The sequence below is a fragment of the Meleagris gallopavo genome, chromosome 1 (genome assembly GCF_905368555.1).
Source record: "Meleagris gallopavo chromosome 1, MGAL_WU_HG_1.1, whole genome shotgun sequence".
Lineage (NCBI taxonomy): Eukaryota > Metazoa > Chordata > Aves > Galliformes > Phasianidae > Meleagris > Meleagris gallopavo.
The window spans coordinates 41,277,189-41,301,623 of NC_139404.1; the positions used below are offsets into that span (position 1 = coordinate 41,277,189).

Genomic DNA, 24,435 nt, shown 5'->3' on the forward strand with positions numbered 1-24,435 from the left:
TATGTTCAGAATAGAATGTTCGCTTATCTGGAATAATTGAGTTAAGTATTATCTGCTACATTCATATTAATGTGTAACTGCTGTCTAGATTGCAACCTACACTATATTTCCATCTAGAAAAAAAAGTAAGAATCAACACAGAACTGCCACATAGAACTTAGGAGCTTTGGTAAAGAAAAAAAATGCCATTCCTTTTGAAAAGAAGAGACTGGTAGAGGAGCAGGGAAAAGCAATCCAACTGGCAGAGCCAAAAGTGTGAGAGGGAAAGAAACAGTTTACTGCATCTGATAATATAGGTATATTTTCACAAAAAACACAGATGCTTTAGCATGTTCATTCTCGTTCCTATATTCATTCTCCTTTCCATAGTCAAAGAACTAAGGAAAAAAGAGCCCAGGTCTTAATTCTTTCTATATATGTTTCTGCATGTATATCTACATAATTTTTTTCATCATGGATTTGAGGAAACTAAACAGTGATGATACATTACATTGAAATGCATACTATTTATTAAACCAGACAATACTTTTATCTTTATACAATTCATCTGCCGTGAATAAACTTTTATTATATTAGTTCAATTTGCAAAAGACTGTTGCTCTTCAGTAATTTACAATTAATTATTAGCTCTGTAGTAACCTTCATCTGAAAACACTAGATGTTTGCATATATTTTTTATATGAGAAACATATTCATTATAACATATTTTCTTGTGTATTCTCATTCATCTTAATTTGTCATTCTGAAATATTTAATTAAGAAGCCTGGAAAGTATTCTAGTAATTTATTAAATGTATTCCTATTCAACTAGCACTGAATTAGTATTGCCAAAGAGATTTTAAAAAATCCTGTGTCCATGGAGGTGCTTCCGTTTGAATTAATTGTTAAATCAAGTCTTCATACAGTTTTCTTTTTCAGAAGAATTTGATCTCAGTGATCTGGCAAGTCATAATCAATAAAATGGTCCTAAATTTATCTTACAACAACCATAATGCTTGTTGGTATTCAGAGTTCTTTTTAATTGTTGATAGGAAGTCTTCAGAAGTAGGTGCCATATGGCAGAGAGATGTTCGTGTCTATCAGAGATGTTAGGGATATTATGTATGTTTCATAAATATAATTTAATTAATATAAATTAATTCAGTAACTGCATCAATAAATTTTTCAGATCCTTCAGGTTCTAAAGGGAGGTCTAAAAATGCAGAAGTTATTTTTACTTACATTTACTCAAATAAAAAAAGTACCTAAAATATGTGCAGTACTGAAAAAAATGCATTTTATGTAGCACAACATGACTGATCATATTTTTATAAAGATACAACATGCAATACTTGCATGTTTTAATTTGGAGTTTCTGGAAAACTACTGAACTTCAACATACTTTTTGAAGACTTCTTTGGGGGTGAGTTCACATCATTTCTGAAGTTAGATCTGGAAAGGAATTTTAACGTTGTTACATCAAAAATTAATAGGTATTTCCAAAAGACATGGATGGAATAAATTAATTCTAAACTATCTTTATTCTGTTCTGTTATTATTGTTTTGATAACTAGCTAGATAGTAATTTTTATACTAATAAACAGTTTTTAAGTGGGTTTTGACAATCATCAGTTCTATCAGCCTATTCTATGTCGATGCAACCAATGTTGCACATTTAGTCTCCCGTATATCTGCATTGTCCACCACATTGTCCATATTATTTTCTTTACTCTAAAATGGTCTTAATTTTCTTTTCCATCTTGTCTTGTGAGATTCAATCTTTTGACTGGAATTTACAGAATAACAGAATACAGGATTTGTAAGCGGAATGTGATAGGGCTTCTAGTTGTTATTTAAAATACTACCTGGTATTCTTAATTCTTCTCTTCCCTGAATTTTAGTCTTTCTGATTTCAGTAAAACAATGTTTTTCAGGAAACAAAGCCAGAAAGAGAAGAAACAAAATTTGAGGCCCAATTTTGTCACCCCTTGCTCTAAAGATGGCCTTTAAATATGGCATCCACTGCAAAACATTCATCATTTCTCAGATAAATTCTAACTCTACCACTTTCTTAATCTGTGAAATTAAATTAATGAAATTTATTAATAATGTTCTTACAGACTTTCAACTCAATGGAAAACAAAAACTGACAAACTCCTGCAGTATTTTTTATTTGGCATTCCTTTTTACATATTCCACTTCTTATTCTTCCTTTTGAAAGAACCTCGCCCTTATTTTTTTATTGCCTTCCTTTCTTTTGATGAACCAGAATCCCTGAGAAAGTGTTCACCTTTATCGTAGGCTGTGCATGATGCAGCTTTACTTCTTAAAAAAATTCTGCTTTTCTACTCCTTTCCTATTAGTATTGTCTGTATATCCAACATGTCATTTTTAAGTTTTCTTTTCATTCCTTTATTCAAGAAGGTTGTCAGATGTCTTTTTTTTTTTTTTTCTTTTTTTTTTTTTTTGTTCTTAGTCTCCATTGCAAATTAGAAGTTTGTCATAGAAGTTACAGAAACTAAGGAACATTTTGGAATCATGGGATCAAATATAGAGATACTTATTTAGCAGTCCTTTCAATTTTTTTGCCATTTACCTACTTAGTAGAATTCCTTAAAGATAACAGTGAAGTTTTTGCTTTCTTCTTAGAAATACATAGAAATGCTGTAAACATATGAAGATATTTATAGTACTTATTACTTTTCCACAGTAAAATTCTGCACTCAGTCTACCAAAACCACAACTATATTAGGAATAAAGCCATCTCTACTGTAAGCTACATCTGGCAGTATGATCACATGAATGTTAGGACATGCATTTTGTCCAGTACAAGATGATGAGACAATTCAATATTCTGAATATTTTTTTGCTCAGACAATGAATAAATAAAATAGATGAAAAAGAGTTGCACTGTTCTGAAGTAGTTAAAATTTACTCGGTTTTGTTGCTTATTGTTTTGAACATAGCTTCAGTATAATGGAAATTAAAAAAGAGAGAAAATCCATGTAGTGACACTGACATCCATATAGTTTAGATACTCACTTGAAATCTTGGAACTATTAGACCTACTGCAAGGATTTCTGCCATGTAAGAGTAAATAGCAGCAGTTTTAGGTTCTCTTTGATGTGAAAGATTTGTCATATAGCTTCAAAAATATTTCTCAAATCAGTGCACAGGAAGACGTACAATTCTATAGGGTTGTTGCAGTGTATGGCAGCATTTTTTTCCCCAGTGCAATCTTTATTTTCTTTCCTTATTCTCTTTTTCATTGCTAACTTTACCTTTACTTTCTAACCCTTCCTTCAAATATGAACAGTTCTTATTTCTGCCTTGTTCTACCATAAGCTTTCTCTCCAATCCATTCTTAGGCTTTCTTTTCCATCATTGAGTTAAGTCTGTTTCTGCAGATCCTTGTCTGATTATTTGTTTTCCCTTGTCTCTAGTCCCTATAGTACCTAGCTTGCCAATATTCCTAAGATTCAGTATTTCCTAGTTTAAATTTTCTCCAAGTTTATTTGGTGTGTCTTAATGTACTATTTAGGCATTAAATAGCAGACTCTTAATCTACTTATTCTCTACATCGTTTATTATCACTACCTATATATATCCACTACTCTTGATAATTTAAGGGAGTTAGGGCCAATCTGGTGCCTCTAGTGCCTTCTTTATTCTTTCTTAATCCGCCCTTGCCAGTTCACAGTGCCTTATTTCCCATAGTTTATCTCTTCTCTCAATGTCAGTCTGTTTCTTCTGCCAGCTATGTCAGGGTATTGTTTCAGTGCACTTCCAGCCTTAATTTCATTTCTCTCTCAGATTTTAACCCCAAATCTCTGCTCATTCTTCCAGTTTTCTTCCTATAAAAGCTTCTTATCCTCATCTTCGCAGTTACTGTAGCTAGAATCTGAAAGTATATAATGGAGAGTATATAACAAGCAGGCTGTTTAGTTCCCTGACCTAGCATGACTTTCAACACTATTTTTAGGAATAGTCTTGATTAGCTCCATGTAACATCACAGTAAAGCCTGTTTCCTTGTTGACCGATGTTTTAGGGAATCTAGCCAAAAAAAAATCAAGAACATTGCCTCCAATCACGTAGAAAATTTAATTTGTATATACTTGATCAAATTTGGGCAGATTCTAAAAGCACAGATCTGCTAGTTGGCAGATTTCAAGTCATTTCTACAAAGGACAACATAAATATCTCACATGTTTTTTTCTTAGAAGTGACCAGTCTTTCAGAAAACTTCAGCCAAAGGCAGTTACTCAATCTGCAATTTTTGTCCTAAATTATCAAACTCTGGAAATAGGTAAGGAACTGGAGTAGAAAGGAGATACTGAACTTTAATAGCCAGTGGTGCTAAAAGTCCTCTTTATGTGAAGGCCGCTCTGAAACTAGTGCCTCCTATTTTATTATCTTGGCCCATGACCTCAGAGGCAGATGTTGGTGGATAGCAGTGAAGGTTGAATCTTCGTCAAAATTCCACTACATTTTGATGCTGTGTGACAGATGACAGCAGCAGGGCGGTCTGTCAAAATGGCATCTGACATGGAAATGCTTATGAAGCAAAGGTATGTCATTGAAATCAAAGGTGTGTCATTGAAATGCTCCTGGTAGAAGAAATGGCACCCACTGATGTTCATCAATAATTGCTGAATGTTTATGGAGACCAAATAGTGGATCTGAGTGCAATGGGGTGTTGGTTTTCGTTTCAGCAGTGCTGACAGCAACATTGGGTCACCTCCAGTGGTGCAGATTGTTGTGAGTCCAGCATATAGGCTCTTGTTCATTGCTGACAAAGATGCATAGCTGTTTTATTTGAAAAATAGCATTTTATAGCTATGAATTTGCTCTATCAAGTAGTGTTAGTGAGCTCTGTATCTGTTGTGATTTCCATGGAAATAAGCAGGAGGCATTACTTCTGGAGAAAACTGTGTAGTTAGGATTATGTTGTATTTTGCAGGAACATGTTTGGGTTATTATAGTTTTTGTGTTATTTTGTTTTCATGTGTAGAAAATGATTAATAAATATTGTAACTTATGTCAGTATTTTTGTAATTTCTGTAGGAATTCCTTTATGTGTGTGAGTTTCACGTTAAGAGTTTAGATTATTCAAGTATGTAATTTCCAGTATGATCTGATCAGAATAGCATCAAGGTATGATTTAACAAAAAACTGTTTAAATGCATTGTTTCTATAAAATATTTAGATTAGTCTCCTACAAACTTGAAGTCAGAGACACCTAGAAACAAAATTAATACGTTTCTCTTCACCTCTCCCCTTCCCCCCAAACCCTCATCCAAAAAAGATTACATTTTATGTTCAAATCTCCACAGGGAAGGGCCATGCATCTTTACATATTACGTGGGATTTCATGTAAGATGCTCTTGAGTCTTCTCGATATTATTAAAATATAAGTCTGAAATATAAATACATTATGTAAATTTAAAATGCAATAAATACGTTCTTCTTTTTGTTTTAAGGTTAATAAGTCATCTAAAGAAAATAAATAAAAGGGGGAACTAATATTTTGTGATCTGACTTCAATATGCCCATAAATAACAATATTAAAAAAGCAACTTATCTGAGATTTTAGCATTCACCTTTTTCATAGACCTGCTGAACCTAACTTCTTTCCAGAGCTCAAATTGATGTAAATGCTTTGCTGCTAAAGATTCGTTCTGGTCACTTTCATTAAGATGTTGAATTTTTCTTCCATGCATTCTTATGCTGTATTTGCTCTTAAGTAATACAATATGGTAAGGACTTTGAAATTATCTCTCCAGACACACAATGTTAGGTGGGTCGATAAATACCCTATGACGTCTACTATGCATCATAAAATTTCTATCATAACCTGTTTAACTAAGCTTTTCTTCTTGAACACCGAGAATTTTATTCAAAGCATTTTACATATTGCATTACTTATCAAAACAGAGGATATGTAAACCTTGACATTTGTTAAAAGACCCAGGCTTTAACCAAAAAAGACCAGAACAAATCAATAGCAGAAAACAGATTAAACAACAGAAAAGTGACTGCTTAGAAATAGAAGCATGTTAACCAAGCCCATGACAAGCTTTCAGCACGTAGTCAAAGGAAATGGTTATTTGATATATACAGGCATCTGAATGTATCTCAGAATATACTGGAGACTCCTACGGTTGAAAGTTACAATTAATTGAAAGTATAGTACATTACTGTTACAGCCTCAATCTCCTGAAGCCTACTTTGGCATAAGAGAAATTAAATTGCTTTTTTTGGCTATGATTTTGTTCCCATATGAGGGGGTATTAGAATAACTATATATCATGTTGAATTACACTTAATACACTTTATCTGGTCCTATTTAACTCTAGTAACCCTATATGTTAAGTATTGTTGCCATTGTTGTTATCATATCATTATATTGATAATAATTATTATTACTATGGATGTCAGAAGTACTGATATTTTACAGACTAAAACCGATATATTACTTCTAGTTTCTATTTAGTAAAGATATTTATGGGCTTGAAAGGATGTGCAACTTTCTGTTGCCTTTTATTTAGTCCTGTTACAAATACACTCGTGGAAGATAACATGGCAAAAAATATTATTGTCATGATTGAAATTATTCATAAATCAGAAACCTGGATGTGCATACCTGTGCACACTCGAAAGCTATGCCTTATAGATTTCTATATAGAAAAATCAAACTGTACATTTTGTTTTTCCAATCAAAAATTTCTGATAATATTCATCTTATTCATTCATTAATGCTAATATCTGAAATGCTTGTTTGCAAGATACACATTGTCTCAAGGGAAAAACGGAAGTATTGTAAATATAACTTTTCTGTAAAAACTGTGAATCTGTATTGCTATTAGTAACTCTACAGGACAAAGTTAAAAGCTTTCTGGGGAAAAAAAAATAGAACTGGGATGTAAAGTAAAACTTTCAAATAGAGCACATTCTGAAAAAGCATGTAAAGTATCTCACTATTTTTAGATATTTTAATAATGCCTGAATATCTGACCTTGCAGCATTTTAGACATATGTGCGGTACAACAAAATGTTTTCATTTGCAGTTGTTTTTTAGTGAATCCTTTCTTTATTCTTCCATACATTGAACCAAGCACCTTCCCCATTTTTTGTTATTTTCTCACCTTTTCTTAAATTAAAAAAAAAAATCTCATAAATCAATAAAATTGAAAAACTTCCCCTGAGCAGGTGTAAATACATTTATCTCCAAGGAGATAAATAAAAGAAGCCCAAGAAGTATAAATAAATACAACAAATATAAATACATTAAAAAATATAATAAAATTTCAGTTATCTATTAATTTTAGTATGATTTTTAAAAATATGTTAAAAAAAAAAAAGAAAACAAAGCTATACTTGTGAGAATCATTTGTAGATGTAATCTCTTAATTCAAAATGTTGTCATTATCTCTTACCTTCATTCCCTCAATCTAGACAAAGTTCTAACCTTCTGATGTGAACCGGTCTTTATCAAATATTTCTGAAGGAAAAAATTGCCTGCTTTAAATTAGAAGACCTTTTGTCAACATTGACAATAATTGAGCTAAGTTAATTTTAATTTACACAGGGTGTTTTTATATCTCACAGGACTCTACCTAGGTGTTTGCTTTAAACTTGCATACGGGTGTTGCCCTAATGTTTGCCACAAAAGTGTTCCTGCCTGAATTCTTGATGAAACTGCAAAGGACATGAATTAAAAATAAGCATGTAACCTTAGGGGATCAATCATTTTAGTCCTATATTTGTGGTGCATTCCATTTGTATATTTTCAGTGTTCTTTCTTCCATTAAACTCTATGAGAAGAAAATGCAATAAAATTCTTTCTCATAGTTGTCTAATACCTTCAACATAAATGAACTTTCTTTACCTACAACTTTCAATCATAATTAATATCTAAGCCACTAGCAATTCTGTGAATATAATGTCTGAAAATTAATTATAACATGAATAGGAGTAAGCAAATTTCGTTATGCTTCTATATCAGTCTCACGCATATCTCTGAGAATTCTTCTGTAGGATACTGTTTGTTCGTTCCCCATGCCAGTTCTGTTTTTCATCACTCCAGCTAGACCAATAACTAGAACAGCGATGCTGATATTAATCTCTTAATCTCTTAATATTATTAAGCTCATATCACAAATACATTCTCAGAAAAGAAGCATGGTTATATCCACTTCAAAGATGGGAAGGTGGAACACAGAAAGGGAGCGAATGAGGGAACTGGGGCTGTTTAGTCTGTAGAAAAGGATGCTGAAGGGAGACTTCATTTTCTATAACTACCTGAAAGGAGCTTGCAATGAGGAAGATGTTAGTCTCTTTTCTCAGATGACAAATGATAGAATGCAAGGCATTGGCCTCACATTACACCAGGGGAGGCTTAGATCAAATCTCAGGAAGAATGTCTTCTCAGAAGGGGTGGTTGGGCACTGAAACAGACTTCCTGTGATTGAGTTCCACTCTCCAGGTAGATGTGGTGCCTATGGAAATAATTCAGCAGTAGACTTGTATTGTTAGGTGAATGGATGAACTTGATGATCTAAAAGGTCTTTTACAACCTAAATGATTCCATAGTTCTATAATTTGCAAGGTGTGTACTTTTCCATCCTATTTTCAAGGAATATTTTCATTTTAAATTTGTTGATTGTTCCCTATAATTATCTTATTTTATTTGTCTGAATGTTCTAAGAATCATGTAAAGGATGGAAAGGATACAGAGTAGTCTGTGCTTTGATAAACACTGTCTGGATCACTACTGTAGGTAACATGTAAAGCAGACATTAGGAAATCTAACCGGCACTTCAGGCTGCATAAAGGAAAAGAGAGCCATGATGACCAGACTTCGAGATATCCTGTGGTTTGTTAAACCTGGATTCAAGGAAGCAGAGAGTATTTGAGATTTTGAAAAAATACCTTCAGGCTGAGAAGTTATCCTGCCCTATTACTGAGACCACAAGGTCAACAAATTCTGAACTGTGATTCTCACATAGAAAGTTTTGTCAGATTATATGCCCTCAAAATTAATAAAATGTTACATATACTTACAAAATATTTTACAACAATACCCTCTAAGCAATGTATCAATCAGTTGCAATTAAAAATTAAAAAAAATAATAATTTGTAAACTATTGACCCTGTAGTTTAGACAAGCATAATTCATGCTATGACAGATGCAGCTGTTTTCATGCCACAATAGAAGCATATATTACTAACTCATAAGGACTTTTTAGAAGTATCTTGTAGCAAACTACAGCAAGTCTGTAGGGATTTTTTAATGGAATAATAATATACCTTTGGTAGTAATGGTAAGGCTATATATCACTTCCAAAGAATATTAAGTGGAAAGCCAAGACATCTACATTTACAGGTTTCTGAAGTCCATCATGAAAATAATACTTAGCAGCATAGATAGGTTCATAAACAAGTGAGGCTGTTAGTCCAGAAATAATCCAGGTTAGACAAGCAGAATGTGGTCAACTTCCTGTTTTGCTGCATTGGACTCTATCACTCTTAAACTAATTTTCAAATTTATTATTGTTGGGTTTTTTCTGACATTTCTGTTTATTCAATTTTCAGAATTAAATAATAAAAATATTTCTTTAATCAAAATACATAAGTAACTCATATGTCTAATTTATCTTTATTATTGATACAATCTTAAAGATGAGTGCATAGGAGAGTCAATCTTTATCATTTTTTTCAGTCTAAACATGTAATAGATACTTCATTTTCATTTTCCTTTTTTTCTTTTTTTTTTTTTTTTTGAGGCTTTTTTTTATGGGGAGAGACACTGAACAAAGCTTATATTGTGCAATCTTTTTGTTGTTTGAAAACTTTTCCAACTACAGAAAAAAATCTTTAAGCAAGAGGCAAGGCACAATATTTTTAATAGTATTATTTTTTTCTTCAAGTTTCATTGAGCAGTTAATTTACTAATTCGAAGGAAGATCTCAGCTTTCAATTAAAGTATTATGGTTCGTAGTCAAAATAATTAATAAAATGTATACTGCTTGATTAAACAGCTACTTTGTTTTTCAATAAAAGCCTTTCTGCACTAGAGATATCTGCTACTATTTGAGGTGTTAAATAAAAGTATCTAAAGATAAGGAAATGAGGAATACTGCAAAGGCATGACTCTAGCATTTAAATCCTTTTACAAATACTCTTATACTTGAGTATATCTGAAGAAAAAAAATGAATGTACTACATTTATAGAGAGAGTAAACAAACCCACTAAAAATATGGTAATTTGTGTAGTAATTTTATTGTTTGCTTTCATAAGGTCTTTGAGTTTGCTTGTTTGTTTTTCAAAAACTACTGCCTTGTGAAAAATACCTGTATGACTTTTAATTCAGGAAAGAATACGTAATTATAAAAAGTGTGCTATCAAATTGGACATATCAATATATTTTATTATATTAAAAGCAACACGATACAGTGAAATTTATGTTTATTTGTTTGTTTGTTTTAATTTCATATATCTGTTTGTTTCTTAGAAAAGAATATATCTTCTCCAGAAAAATCAAATTTGGGTCCATCCTGTAGAGAACGGATATCATTTCGAGACCATCCATTGCAGTTCAGTGGAGGATGGGGAACAGGCAAAAAGAGGCAAAAGGCTAAAAATATTAGCTGAATATTGGAGATTACTTAACTAAATGATTCAATCAAATTTTTAGTTCCAAAAACATGGGGAACTGTTTTCTTTTAAGACTGTGAATATATATACGTTTATCTTTTAGTTTATAAGCAGTTTCAGTTAACTGAATATGTCTTATTTTATTATATATGGTTACAGTGGTTTGGGTTTTTTTCTGGTCAAATTGTTTTGTAGCTGTCAGTAGATTATCTTAGTTTGTCTTTTCAATTGCTTGTATGTTTATGTGGTGTAGGGTATAGAATCAATTAGCTCAAGAAGAATTGTTGTTCAACGAATAAGTTGAGGCTTGCTTATAAAAACTGGTCAGGATGTGGAGATGTATCAATATTTCATGCTCATATGATGTATGCCATATATCAAAACTGTAAATTCTCATTTTCTCACAAATAAAGTACATGCTTATAAACCGTGTTTTAGACTGTAACATCCAATGTCATTCTTTAAAAAGTCTGTTTAAAATGTTTTTCCAAGGCAGCAAAAATTCACAGCATATTAGAAATGTGCAAATAGTGAGAATGTGTTTATCTTTTTTTTTTCTTTTATACAGCAATATGAGAAATCCTCTTGAGTTTCACCCTAACATATTGTAATAATATGATAAAGCAACCTATTAAAATTTCATAATTTAAAATATTTCTAACATTTTCCTAGATTATTAAATAAGTATGTAAATAAATAGGTACATTTACTAACCTCTTGTTCTGTGCTGGGCTAGTGTACCATTACATCTACAAGATGCTGTTAATCCAACTCTGTTTTTTCATGTAGCCAGATTCCTTCAGTGTAAAGGAATGTAAAAAAAATGGATATCTATAGAGAGAAACAAAATATATTATATTTAAACTATTCATACTACTGCATGGTAGAAACCCTGAAGTGGATATGTAACTCATTACTTCTCCTGAATTTTTTTCTCATTGACAAACTAGGCAGAAGAGGTTCTTTGGTTTCAGAGCCTAAAGTTATTTTAATGTTTTCCACTCTGGGGGTTGAAATTGCTAATTGGATCTAGAGGAGTCTGCTTTTGGATTTCCTCATCTGTTTTTCTCCAGTATTGTAAAGCCTCAATCCTTTACAGAGTGAGAGAGGTGGAGAGGGTAATGGGGCTTGAAAATTCAGTCAGCAAAGAAGATAAATTCATATATTGTATCTGTTTTTAAAATGTGCTTAAATTTCATATGGCATTATTTTGGGAGGTGCTTTTATATGCTAACATGCATATGTGACTGTGTATTGAAAGTAGTTATCTCCGTTTTTGTGAATGCTCATATGGTTGGCAGGAAGTATTGATCTGTCTGGGGATAGGAAGGACCTATAGGGAGATCTAAGTAGGCTGGATCACTGGTCTGAGGCCAGTGGGATGAAGTTTAACATGACCAAGTGCCAAGTCCTGCATTTTGGCCACAACAACCCCAAGCAACACTACAGGCTTGAGGAAAAGTGACTGGAAGACTGCATAAAGGAAATGGACCCAGGGGTATTGGTTGACACTTGGCTGAACATGAGCCAGCAGTGTGCCCAGGTGGCATTCTGGGTTGTATCAGAAGCAGTGTTGCCAGCAGGAAGAGGGAAGTGATCATCCCTTTGTACTCAGCACTGGTGAGGCCGCACCTCAAGTACTGAATTGTGTTCAGTTTTGGGCCCCTCACTGCAAGAAAGGCATTGAGACCCTGGAGCGTGTTCAGAGAAGCTCAAACCTTATGAGGAGCAGCTGAAGAAGCTGAGATTGTTCAGTCTGGAGAAGAGGAGACTCAGGAGAGACTTTATCAGTCTCTACAACTATCTGAAGGGAGGTTGTGGTAAGGTGGGTATCAGCCTCTTCTCCCATGTAGCTAGCAATATGACTAGAGAGATTGGCCTCAAGTTGTGCCAGGGGAGATTCAGATTGTGTGTTAGGAAAAATGCCTTCACTCAAGCAGTGGTCAAGTGCTGGAATAGCCTGCCCAGAGAGGTGATGGAGTCAGTGACTTTGTTGGTCAGTTTAGATGTTGTACTGAGGGACATGGTATAGTGGGAAATATTGGTGATATGTGAATAGCTTGACTAGATGATCTTGGAAGTCTTTTCCAATCTGAGTGATTCTATGATTCTATGATTTTCACATTCAGTAATGGCTGATACAGTGGAGAACCTCTAGTTTGCAGTTAATATCTTTCAGTAACCTTGCTCATTCAGTTTGAGTCATAGACTCATAGAATATCTTGATCTGGACCATCAAGACCATTGAGTCCAACTCCTCATTCTACATGAGGCATTATAAGAATTAAACCTTATTTCTGAGAGTATTGTCCAAATGCTTCTTGAACTCTGGCAGTTTTGGTGCCCTGACAACTTCCCTGTTCCAGTAGCAAGTTCCTCATTTTCATTAATGAAGTTTTTCTTGATATTCAATCTAAAATTCCCATAATGCGTATTTAAGCCATTTCCTTGCATCCTATCACTGGTCATCTGAGACAAGAGATCAGCACTTTGCACTCCCCTTCATGATCAGGTCACCTCTCAATCTCCTCTGAGCTGAACAAATCATGAATCAGTGGCTCCTCATTAGTCATACCTTCTAATCTTTTGTTGCGCTCCATCTTAAAATACTATCAATGTGCTGTTTTTAATATCACTTTAATACTGAAAGGTCAGTGGGATATCAGTTTTGAAGGAAAGATTTCATTATTTTGAAATGTTTGTCATTTTATGCGCTAGTAGTTTAGAGTAACTGAATTGACAACTATAACATGTGCTAACTGGAGATCAAAATGCAAAACCAAACAATTGGTAGTTCAGCATTCTTGTGGATTGTTCCATCTACTTATCTAGTCTGTGCATAATATACTGCATATTATTACAACTGTAAAAAGAAATTTTTAATTCACATTTCATAAATGTTAGGTACTACAATAAAAATCAGCTTTGTACAAGTCGTCATACCTGATCTCTTTTGCTTTCTGGGTGTTTCTGAGTGAGAAATCCCTCCACGCCTAAGCTGTTTTGTCAACAACTTTTAAGGCATTTTATTTTGGTTATTTATTATTATTATTATTGTTTTTTTTTAATTATTGTTTTGTAAAGAAAAAGTAGTAGCTTTATAACATAGACTTTACTAAATTACAAATTGTAGACAAGATTTGCTGACGTTGCTCATGCACATGAGGAATAATTTCAGTTTAAGCTGGCTGAAAAGTGTTTATTGTTCTCAGGACTAAGGTGAGGCACTTCTAAATCTGAGTGAATATCCGCTGCTCTTAGTCACACTTTACAGAATGAAAGGTCAGACATAACATGAATGCTATAGCTTGTGGCATATTTCTGACATGACTATTTCAGGCTCTATCCTGCACATCAGAGAGCTGTTTTATGCTTTCCTTTTGTCTTCGGGTTTTCTCTTCTGTCGCTTTCTCTCTCTCTCTCTCTCTCTTTTTTTTTTTTTTTTTTTTTTTTTGGTAGTTGTTTTGGTTTTTTTGTTTGTTTTTTGCATTTTCTTTTTTCTTTTTTTTCTTTTTTCTTTTTTTTCCCCCTCTATCCCCTCTCTGTTGAAATGCAGCAATTCAGCAATTCCCATTTAGAACTAGAAGATATTCTTGATGTGTCATTCTGTGTGTGAGTAGAGGGCTGGAACTGAAGCTGAGTGCAAATCCCTGTGATCGCTCAGCAAAATGTGGACATCAAATTCCTATAACTGCATGTTTCTATATGCACTACTGCCTTTGTGATGCCCCGGACTTCTTCACAGTTCACTAGTGTAATCTCCTCTGAACTTTTTTTCTCTTTTCCCATAGATCCTTTAGCATGAAAGAGGGGAGGGGGGGACTTTATGTCAAAAGCACTTTAGAAAAATATCTTCCTTGAGTTAATGAAGATCAAACTTTAGAAATGTAGAATTCATTCAAATCAAGAACTGAGAGGACCAAAGTGTGTTTAATCGTTTAATCTCTAATGGGCGTAATTCACCACATCAAATCGAAAAGCTTTTTGTAAGCTCAGTACTGATCACTGAAGTGGGTTTCCCATATGATTTACATTTACTTCTGTACAGGAGTTCTGACCAAGAGCATATATTTTTTAAATACTTAAGTGATTGAAGGGTGCAACATAAAAAAAGTGTTCCCAAAACGCATAGTCTGAGTCAGAATGAGGTGTTAACAGCACTCAGAGATGGCCAACATCTGAATGAGAAAACAGCATGATAAAATGCTTCTGAATGGATAACAGGATGGTTTTCTCGCTCACATCTTCAGAGACTTCTAAAACAGCCATCCTTACTCAAATGACTACTGGTCGAATTGATTTCTGGTTTTAAGAGATCTTTAAAAAGCAGGGACCCAATATGCCTATAGGATAGACATTGCTTTGGTGCAGGATGAGTTGGTGTTAAATTTTGACTTAGTAAATCATAATTATTAAGAGCTAATAATCTATGCATTCGCTCATGCATTCATTAAATGTGGGTCTGCTTATAGAATGTTTGCATCATTCCAAAAACATGCCACAGGTGCCATCCAATTCTCACCTCAAACACATGGTGCAAAACGGTGACTTGACTTCCTACCACAATTATACTCACAGGAAGATTAATATCCTTATTATTTTAGTGTCTAAAAGATAACAAAAATTTTCTGTAGGCACAGCCTTTCCCTGATATACACTGAAGTTAATCCTGTGCATTAATGAAAGCCGAGCTAATATTTTGGGACACTGTGACACCTTAATATGCTATTCTATGAGGTGAGAAAAACAAACTTGAAAAGCAGTTATTACCGAATGGCTCCAAAAAGTCATGTAAGAGACTCAGGAGCCTGATTCCATGTCTGAGATCAAAGCCGTTTGTACTTAACAGTAGTAGCTGGGGAGAGGGAGAGGGTGAAGAAATAAAATAAAATAAAATAAAATAAAATAAAATAAAATAAAATAAAATAAAATAAAATAAAGCTCTCTTGTTTTGGTTTATTTCTTTTTACAGTCATAAATGGAAAAAAATCTAATTTCATTAATTTCATTTTTTTTAGGATTTGTAGAAAATATTACCCCATCATAGGAGCTTTGAAGCTTTGGCTGTTAGTCTTTTGGAAGAAGACAAATTACTATCACTCCTGATTTCATTGCTGTATGGGACATTACGGAAAGCAAATCTTGGTCCACGTTTTTATCTGTATCCCTTTTAAGAGCTTGTATGTGATGTGTGAAAGTGAGGTGCCTATTCATGGGTGTGTCTGTGGTTAAGAAGGAACGGGACCACTTTCTTCTTACAGAGAGGCAGAAAAATGTGCAGAAGAAAGAAACACAAGTATGGCCTTCATATAATAATGTAACAATATAGTCTAAATAAATTGTTTAAAGTAGGTAGTGAGTAGTAGCTTTAAGATAGTATGATCAGGTTGTGATTGGACCTGATCTTTAAGGTCTTTTCCAACCTAAGCAATTCTATGATTCTATGATTCTATTGTCTCTAGAGATTAACTTGTTCTCAAGGTAGATGATGGACAGAAAAATGCTGACAACACCTTGAATCCATCCTCAAGATGCTTTCAGAGTGCCAAGCTGAGCTGAAAGTTGATTGATTTATAAAGTTCCATCATGGTCAGTGGGCAAAGACTGGGTTTTGAAAAAGATTTTAGAAGAAATATTGTGTAATTCCCTCAAACTGATCATCCTTCTGAGGACTGGAAGTTGAAATGAGTGACTTTATGAACTATATTGTTATTTGGAGAGTAGATGAACAAATTGATTGTTCTTGAGCTCTGATGAACTCTATCCATTATTTTAATGACATTGGTGATGATGCAATGGGTTAGCATATACCTACCTGCTAGGCTTTGCTCCTCTCCTTGTCTTCACTTGAATGGCTGATAGACTTGTTTTGAGTAGGAAGCTTTTCTTAGTTTCTTAATTGATTCATTGCTATTTATGTAGCTTGTTATTTTTATAATCCAAATACTAAAGAAGCCCAAATACCCAGCCCAGGTAGATATGAAACAACCTCTGGCTGAAATGCAATTGCTATGTCTTTAATAAAAGATATAGCCAAAAGTATTTATATAGGTTACTACCAATAATGATTTGACAAAGTCAAGATATGATCAGAAATGTCTGTTAGTGGCTGAAGGTTGTATTTTCTTTATTCCTAATTCATTTATTTGGTAAATTACTCAGACAAATAAATCAGAGATTAGGGGGGGATTGATTGATTGTTATTATTTAGTTATTTATCTGTGACATTACTTCAAACTTGATCACAAACAAGCACTTCCAATTAGCCATGCCATAGGCAATATGCCCGACCTTCTTATCTGGAGGTGTCTGTACAAAACCAAGAGAGATTGCTATAGCTATTTAAGTAAATTTCTAATAAAGAGTAAATTCTTCCATTTCAAGTCAGCGCAAATTTGCTGTTCTTGTGAGACACTCTCTGAGAAGCACAACGTTTAAAATAATAATAATAGTAATCTTTTATTTCCTGCTAAATTCCTGTCATTAAGTGAGTGCTGTCCATTCAAAATCTCGTATTTTCTGCCACCATCACCGTGTGTAAGGGATTAGAGAGGTTATTCATTGCAACAACCCAAGTAAGCCGTAAATTTGACTCTGATTTGGCCAATACATTGTAATCCGCACGATTTAATTCAGTTCTCCAGCGATTCTCCTTTGAAAAGCCATCTTCCTTCATATGAGAAAAGAAGGTGTGCCACAGAAAGCACGATTTTTTTTTTTCGGGCGACCGGAAATGCAAATACTTAGACCGTGCAGTCTCAACTAGGCGGTATTTGCTGGTGACTTTTTCCTTCCATCACCGCTTATTCTTAATTGTCAACTCCTGTGACGATTACCTTTCTGCGACCGAGTGCCTCTTGCTGCTGACTGCAGTGACGGTCGCCCGAAGCCTTAGCGCTGTGCAACAGCCCCAGAGAGAGAGCAGAGGAATCTGTGTTTGTGCACTGACTTCCTTCAATAAATCTTTTTCCATTTTACTATTAGCGGGTTCATTCTTCGTTGCGAGCTCCATCCCACTGATTTCCGCGCGACTTTTGCTTGAATAAAAGCCAATAGCGAAGAGCTGCCTTTTCAGCAAGCTCTGCGTGCTCGTGTCCTTTTCGTTCGCTTTTATCTGCAGGTAGCCTCGGGGGCCGCTAAGTGCTTGGGCCGAGCGCCGGGGCGAGTGGCCGTGCCGATGCGGGAGGATGCGCTGCCCGCGGGGCGCTCCGAGGTGCTGGGCTTCATCCCGGCGAATAGCCGAGGCTCTGCGAGCAGGAGGAGAAGTGAGGCACGGCGCTCACGCCGCCTCATCACTTGATGAGCACCCCCCTACGCCCGTTGCTCCTTGGTACCTCCTGGAAACAAGCACCGCACAGACGTGGAAAAGGTCTCTGGCGGTGATATATCCCAGGTACAGGTTTTGTCAGGAAAAGTGAAATACACCGCAGCAATTTGTAATACAGTGGATTAATTTTGATTGCCCGAGTAGAAACAAAAAGAAGACTGTCTCTAAGCATAGACTGGGGGCCAACCTTATTTGCCAATACCAATATTTATGTGGAAAGCTTAAAATATGTTGTTTTTCCAAGAGCTGGAGTTATAAGAGGGGAGGAGGGGGAGGCCCGTGGATGAAATATTAGCAGCATATCGGTTAACCACTAAGTCCTTTTTTGTATTCATCTGGACGTTTCTGGTGAGAAGGGCGGAGAGCTGAAGGCTCGGGGATAGATGCTCCTTAATGCACACGAACGTTCCCAAAGATACAGGCTGCTCTCAGCAAAGGACAAAATAAGGCTGAGACTGTACAGAGCCCACCTCTGAAAGACGGGAACAAAATTGCTCTGCGGCTTTCAGCATCGCTGAATTACACGTTCTTTAATCGGATCTAGCACACATCGCATTGAAGAAAAAAAAAAAAAATAGTAACGGTTCTTTCAAGCAAACTAGTCTTAAAAACCAGCAGTCCTTGTCAAAGCAGCTCAATGCATCCGTTTGTTTGTGCTTCTGACGCGAACAGGGATCTATTTCTTAACCCCTGTCCCTTCTGTCTCACACCTTCCTCCAGCTTCGTGCTTGCAAACCAGAATGTCGACCCATATTTCATGCCCTAAAAGAAATCAATTCATCTGGGATGACAGGGAACCCCCACGCACTCTCCAGGCCCCTCGATACAGTCGGAGCCTCGGGGTCTCTGCGGCAATCTGGCCCGTATATTTTCAGAACTGTCCCAGTATTAATCAAGCTGCCAGCCGGGATCCAGCAGGGAACACCGCGCTGCTCTCAGGGGAGAGCTCTGCTTCTGCTTTGCTCGTTTGCAAAGGTGCAGCAGTACTCGATGCTCCGCTGTCGGAGCTGAGCGAGTGCGCTGTGGGAGACCGAGAGGGGTTGTAGGACGAAAAAAAAAAAAAAAAAAAATAGAAAAAGAAAGAAAAAAGTCAGCTGTCGTTCCTTAGATGTCTCCTACACTTAAAAATTATATTGAGTTCATTTGGGGAAGCAAGCAAACAAGCAAATGGAATAAATCACATAGGAAATCAGTTCCCAGGAGGAGGAGGATGCTAAAAGCAGGAATTTCTGCTTTAGCGTACTGCTGAGTTTCTTTTCCACGTATGAATTTTGCTCCTAAGCCATGTGAAGAATGCAGTTTGCATTTCACACCGCGCGTATCTCTGTGTGCTGGAGATGGAGGGGGGGGTGGGGGAGGAATCTGGGTCTTGGGGAGCACCACCAGTGCTGCAACACGAGCTGCAGCCTGCAGCACTGCCCCGCGAAGACAGTGTGACAGCCGCCTTCCCCGGTCCCGTCCAGGCTGAGGACAAAGAGACACCGCGGCTCTTTTCTGGGGCCCCAAGTGAGAAGCAGGGTGCTTCCCTTACAGAAAGTGTTGAGCAAGAGTCAGATCTCGGATAGGAGCAACTTTAAGAGCCTCCTTCTGCTTAGTGCCAAGCTGCTGTGAGTCCCACGGCCCAGTGTTCAAATTCTTTCTAACCTTGATAAAGAGCTGTAACGGCGGCCGCACATAGATAAAACTCCTGTCGAATTTGTTTTCATAGCACATATGTAAGTAGGCTTCATTATAATTTGAACTAGATCAAGATAAGAGATTGACCTGCGTTTACAGAGCATCTCTGCTGAAATTTCCTATGACGCTGAGATTAAACCCACACTCACAGCGTTATCTCGTTCCATTTTGTGTTGAAAGAAATATTAGATGGCTTAAGGAGAGCCACTACGTATTGCAGGAAGCGTCGAAGTTGGTGCAGCTCCGACAGCAACCCCTCTTTGTTAACGCGGGGAGCGGGACGGCGGAAGCTTCCCCTGCACCAGTTACGTCTGTTTCCCCTGAAATCTTCATTTGTATCCGTGCAGGTGTGTTACGAGGAACACCCTGAACAGCTGAGGGATTGCCAAAGCGCCGAACTGCAAGAACTGTGAAAGGTCCGCTGTCACTGCGCTTGGGCTGGGTTGTGGGCAATACTTGGGAGCTTCGGAACTTCGAGCCTGGGAAATGCTCCGGGCTCGGGCCCGGCGGAACGAGGAGCGGCCCGAGCACTGCCGGGCATGAGTGGTCCCCCTCTGCTCACGCAGCATCGGCATCGGATTGCCCGACAAACGAGGAATCCATTTGCTCCTTCGCTCTGAGTGATGTGTGAAGCTTCAGGCTTTGGGTAAAGTCCTTCCAAACAAAGTCAATGAAACACTTCCCCTTCGAGCGGAAAAAAAAACCTGTAAAACCGCCCTCCTGGACTAGAACGGAGTTTTGTTTTCTTAGGTGAACAAAAAGTGCCCTTTAGAAAGAAAGTTCGTTAAACGGGACCTGGATGTGGCCCTTTTTGCAGCTTCGCTGCCGAGCTACGAAGGACGATCTTTGCTTTTAAACATCGGAATGGCGATGTTCACTTAAAACAACAACAACAACAATAACAAACAAACAAACAAAAAAAACTCTCCAAACCCAACTTGTATCAGTATGCACTGAAATATATTGCGCCTTTTTTGCTCACGGTAATAAATTATACTTCACGTGGTTCCTTCTCACAAACAGGATGTCTGGACAATTCGGACTCAGCCGAGGTTGTGAATCTGCGACTTGTGGTTGCCGCAGCCCCCAGGGGATACTCGGGAGGTTAGGGAGGAGCCCTGGGGGGACCTTTTGCGCCTTCTCTCGGCCCCGTGGGGAGGGGCGGACACTGCTGGGACCGAACGATGGGCACGGGGACGAGCATTTCTTGGTGCATTTTGCTTTAACATTGCCCCGAATTGATCTATTGCGAAAAAAATGGGGAACAAATGAAAATAAATAAATTAATTAAAAGACTCCCTGCGTGACTTTGCCTCGGCAAAGGAGCGGCTGCTGCTGAAAACATCGCACCATCAGGGCACCTGTCTTCACTTCCCTTCCTATTTCACGGACCCTCTTCCCCCTGCAGCTGTTGGCATTTTCGGCCCCACTCAACGAAATCATCTCTCTCCTTTTCTCCTGCCCCGCGCAAAATAGCTCCCATGAAGCACCTTCACAGCCTCTCCTTCCCACTTTCCTGCATAACCGGAGGGTGTGTGTGTGGAGAGAAGCGAATGATAACCCTATATTCGTTTAGTTCACTCTCAGGCAATGTTGATTTCTTCCAATTCCCCCATAGACACTTCGTGTTTTAACTGCCCTGAGCGGAAGAGAACAAAATAAATTCAAAACTAAAACTTATATTTTTTATGCCCAGACACCCATAGCTAAATAACGGTGCTAGAAATGAGAGGGGGCAGAGGAGGTGTGGGGATGGAGGCTCCTGGGCCGTTTGGAAAGGGAACCCCCGCCGGTGTTGATGCCGTCGCTTTTTCATTTTATTTAAACAAAAGAAGAACTGGAGGGGATCGCAACGAGTGGCAGCGCTGTCCCGGCCGGGAAAGGCAAGCAGCTCCAGGGGCGGCCCCAGCGCGGAGCCGGGGCTGAGAGTCCTGAGCGGGAGATGGGTCCCATCCCGTTCTCACACTCACATTTCTTTCCCTAACGCGTTTTTTTTTTTTTTTTTTCCAGCAGCGAGACGCCTGCAGTCGGTGCGATTTGTGCGGGATTCTAATTCTTCCCTTAGGGTCTGTAAGCGCTGAGCTCAAGAAAGGACAGAGGAATGCGAGGGCGGAGGAGGCGGCAGCCGCGCTCCCCGCGGAGAACCCCGGGGTGCCGAGCGTTAACACCCCCGCCGTGTGTGCTCCCCCCCCCGGTTCACCCCAGGGGACGGAGTGCCTCCAGGAGCCCCGAGCACGGCGGGGGCGAGCTCCTTCACACCACCTCTGGCCACGAAACGTCTCTCCATCACACCTCACACCCTTTCACAGAAGGTTTAGGAGATACTCCATCTCTGGAAACACAGCGGCACATCTGCGCTCAGCCCTTGATAATAGGGCTGCCTGCCGGAGGGGAGCGCTCCCTGAAGAAAGATGCTTTTCAAAGCTGTCTCTCCTCAGCGCAAGATTTAAAAAAATGAAAAAAAATTCTTTGCCGCCTTCTCCCCAAGGACCCGTCCAAACATTTTTAAAATGTTTTTTGTTTGCTGACGTCAGCTTTCTGCTCGCAAGCTTTTAAGAACGAATGCCACGAGCGGAGCCAGTTCTCCCCTCGGCTGCATCCCTCTTTCCCTTTGAAGTCAGTTGGGGTGCGCAGAGGTAAACGAGAGCAGAATTTGGGCCCTGGAGCTAACCACGCTGAGAAGCAGCTCCGTGGTTTGTTTATTTACTTATTTGTATGTTTATTTACTTGTTTGTTTGCGCCAGGAGTGGTGGGGGTGGTTATACCTCGCGTAGCTCCCTGCCTTCAGCTCTCGGAGCGGCAACGGTGCGGACACCGCGGTGTGAACCACGGCGCTGAGTGCGCAGACGGGGCGAGGAGGGAGAGGAGCCGTCCCCGGGGTGAAGACGCTGCGGGAGGGCTCTGCTCTCAGTCCAGCGGTGGGGGCTGCGCGGAAGACGCGGCAGTGGCTCCGAGTCCAGGGCTGCCCCCGCAGCGGGGAGCGCTGCCGTCGGTGTTACGGCCACTCCGGGCTGTCGGGAGGGAGAGAGCGGCGCCGCAGTCGAGGCAGTTCTCGGGACGCCCCGGGCGGGCAACCGCACTCCTACGGTCTCACTGCAAAAAGCCCCGCTGCTGTGCTGCTGCCGCTGGGAGCTGGAGTTTTACGGTTTTACGGGCACATGAGATGCTCCTTGTCCTCGGCATCCCTAGGGTTTACTAGCTGCCTTTAAAGAGGGACGTTTATTGGGATAAAAGTGGATTGCAGGCTAAATAGCGTTGCATGTGTCTTTCATTTAAAAGACACCGAGAGCTCCGGGTTTTGGTTTTGTTTTTGCTTTTTCCTTTTTTTTCTTTCTCTCTTTCTTTCTTTCTTTCTTTTTTTTTTTTTTTTTCTTTCTTTCTTTTTCCCTCCCCCAAGGCATTTAGTGCTTTTAAGGCACAGTTATAAACAAGCTGCCGGAGCGCCGGCACACCGAGATGCGAGCGGTGGGGCCGGGAGGGGGAGGGGGTTGGGCAGGGAGAGCATCTGTTTCCTCGGGTCTGCAGCAGACTTTGCTCCTAAAGGTGCAAAGCGGAAAATGCCGCTTCTTCGAGAAAATCCAGAGAGCAAGGAGGGGACAATTGCAGCGGGCCTGCTCTTCGCCGGGACCCCTTCGCACGAGTCCACTTCCCATCTACTTCTCCATGAGAACTCGTGCAAAGAGGGCCAAAGCAAACCCCAGCCCCAAACACACGCGTCAGCCCCAATTCCCCCCTCGCCACCTCCGTGCTCCCCCCGGTGGGATGTCAGAGGCAGCGCTGGGAACGGGGCGGGTGGGGTGCAGGGTGCCACCGCCTGCGGTACAGTTCTGTGGTTTTCGGAGAGCGCACGGTGCGCCCGTGCGTGTGCGGGAGGGGCTATGCAAGTGGGGTGATGCGGGCAGCTGTATGTTGCATCAGCGGAGAGATAGCTCGTTCAGGTATCCCTGAACGTCCCTACCATTAAAGCAGCTCTTTTTCTCTCACCATGGGGGAAGGGTTCTCCAAACTCTGTCTCATCCATGTCTTAAATCCTGCTGATATGTCAGTGGACCAAGGAATGAAACACTTTTCTCATATTTTGGGTGAAAACCTCTGCTTGCTCAGTATTCACAGGAATGCAAACGTGCAAGATCATTTCTTTTTTTTTTTTTTACCACTTTAGGTTCTGATTTGCCATTCTCTGTTTGACTAGATCTCACTAACACACAGAAGTGGACTGCGAGTGTGCTGCATAGAAACCAAATTCCCTTTCAGGACAGCTTCTGAGCAACTTTTGCTTTTCTGTTTCTGTGCTTCCCATCCCCACTGCACGAACAACATTTATTTTTTCCCTCCAGCTTTCGAATCGAACTGCTGAGCTATTTAGGGAAGAAAGTGCATTGGTTCTTCACTGCTGCTGCAGAGAGCAGGACCGCAGCTACTGAGCATCAGTTGGATTGATTTCGGGAGATCCTTTACTCTAGGGTATGTGCCCCTGCAATTCCCGAGCTGCGCCTCTCGGGGAGCTGGGAAAGGGCGGAAGTGAGAGATTGCTCTCTTTTCGGGATCCCCGGAGAAATGAGAATGGGTCACGGAAGGAAAATGTCCTTCTCGCGTCCCTCCTTCTCTCCCTCCCTCCCATCTCCCCTCACCCTCCCCGCATGCCCGTGTATATGTGTGTCTGTCTGAAACACATGTGTCTGTCTAAAATGGGCCTGGAACTCCCTCCTGTGTTGGGATTAGGTCTTGGGGGACCCGGGGTGGAGTTACGGCACTTGCCGATTTTCATATTCATTAGAAATGGGAGGTTGCGTA

At 38.9% G+C, this 24,435-nt stretch overlaps 2 protein-coding genes across 7 annotated transcripts in view; both read left to right on the forward strand.

Annotated features, from left to right (window-relative positions):
- The window catches only part of LRRIQ1 (leucine rich repeats and IQ motif containing 1), a 104,362-nt gene extending 86,785 nt beyond the window's left edge, over positions 1-17,577 (forward strand). For 4 of the 5 annotated variants that reach the window (XM_085222174.1, XM_010708783.4, XM_085222185.1 and 1 more), the window contains one exon: positions 10,495-11,069. In XM_085222174.1, coding sequence (XP_085078300.1) covers positions 10,495-10,634 — 140 coding nt within the window. In that variant the 3' untranslated portion in view covers positions 10,635-11,069. Of the gene's footprint in view, positions 1-10,494; positions 11,070-15,655 lie in introns of those variants that run through there. The other variant, XM_085222191.1, reaches the window with a different exon arrangement.
- A 4,635-nt stretch (positions 17,578-22,212) lies between these two features.
- Positions 22,213-24,435, forward strand: part of ALX1 (ALX homeobox 1) — a 30,906-nt gene continuing 28,683 nt past the window's right edge. Inside the window, exons 1-2 of one of the 2 annotated variants that reach the window (XM_085222379.1) lie at positions 22,213-22,334; positions 23,979-24,105. The gene's annotated coding sequence lies outside the window, so the exon portion shown is untranslated. Of the gene's footprint in view, positions 22,335-23,461; positions 24,106-24,435 lie in introns of those variants that run through there. The other variant, XM_010708794.4, reaches the window with a different exon arrangement.